At 58.4% G+C, this 976-nt stretch overlaps 1 protein-coding gene across 1 annotated transcript in view; it reads left to right on the forward strand.

Moving 5' to 3' along the window:
• The window catches only part of EMH_0096800 (uncharacterized protein), a gene marked incomplete at both ends in the record, with an annotated part of 1250 nt that extends 595 nt beyond the window's left edge, over positions 1–655 (forward strand). Inside the window, one exon of the mRNA XM_013502448.1 lies at positions 48–655. Coding sequence (XP_013357902.1) covers positions 48–655 — 608 coding nt within the window. The remainder of the gene's footprint in view (positions 1–47) is intronic.
• Between the last annotated feature and the right edge of the window lie 321 nt (positions 656–976).

Here is a 976-nt window from a genome sequence, read left to right on the forward strand (position 1 = left end):
AACACTGGCCCTCTGCGCAAACATATTTTTAAATTTAGTTCATTCAGATACATCTTTTGCTTCTCCTGCTGCTGCTGCTGCTCCTGCTGCTGCTGCTGCTGCTGCTGCTGCTTCTCCTGCTGCTGCTGCTGCTGGGGAGCAGGCAGAAGCCTCGTTGCTGCCGCTGCCGATCCAGCAGATTGCTGCTGCTGATGCTGCTGCTGCTGTTGTGGGGCCGCCTGCAGCAGAGTTGTTTAGTGCAGCAGCAAGAAGCTTACCTGCTGCTGCTGCTGCTGCAGCAACTGCAGCAGGAGCTGCTGCTGCTGCTCTCCCCTCTCGCAAGAACAAACCACCAACTACCACCAACAGCAGACTAGAAGCACTGAGGACAGCACTTGCTGCTGCTGCTGCAGCAGATGAGGGGCTCGATGCTGCAGCAGCAGAAGATGCAGCAAAGGAGGAAGCAGAGAAAGAACCTGCTGCTGCAGCAGCACGAGCTGCTGCAGCACGAGCTGCTGCAGCAAGAGCTGCTGAAGCAAGGGAGGTCGCACGGGTGCGGGCTGCTGCTGCTGCTGCTGCTGCTGCTGCTGCTAAAGAGGCAGCAGCAGCAGCAGAGGAAGCGGAGGCAGCTGCAGCAGAAGCAGAGGCTGCTGCTGCTAGGCTGCTGGATGGTTGATGGTTACGAGGGTCTGTCTCTTTCTCTCTTTTGTCTCTTTGCTGCTGCTGCTGCTGCTGCTGCTGCTGCTGCTATTTCTTCTGTCTCTTCTGCTGCTCCCCAGGGTGAGAGCGGCCCCCTTAGGCCTTACAATGACGACAGCAGCAGCAGCAGCAGCAGCTGCAGCTGCTGCTGCTGCAAGCGGCAGCAGCAGCAGCAGCAGCAACAGCAGCAACAGCAGCAGGAGCAGGTTCGCAGCAGCAGCAACAGCAAGCGGTACAGCTCCGCGTGCTGCTGCTGAGCGCAGCAAGTACCAACTGAATACAATTGCTGCTGCTGCTG

This window comes from Eimeria mitis, genomic scaffold (assembly GCF_000499745.2).
Source record: "Eimeria mitis Houghton genomic scaffold, Emh_scaff9245, whole genome shotgun sequence".
Lineage (NCBI taxonomy): Eukaryota > Apicomplexa > Conoidasida > Eucoccidiorida > Eimeriidae > Eimeria > Eimeria mitis.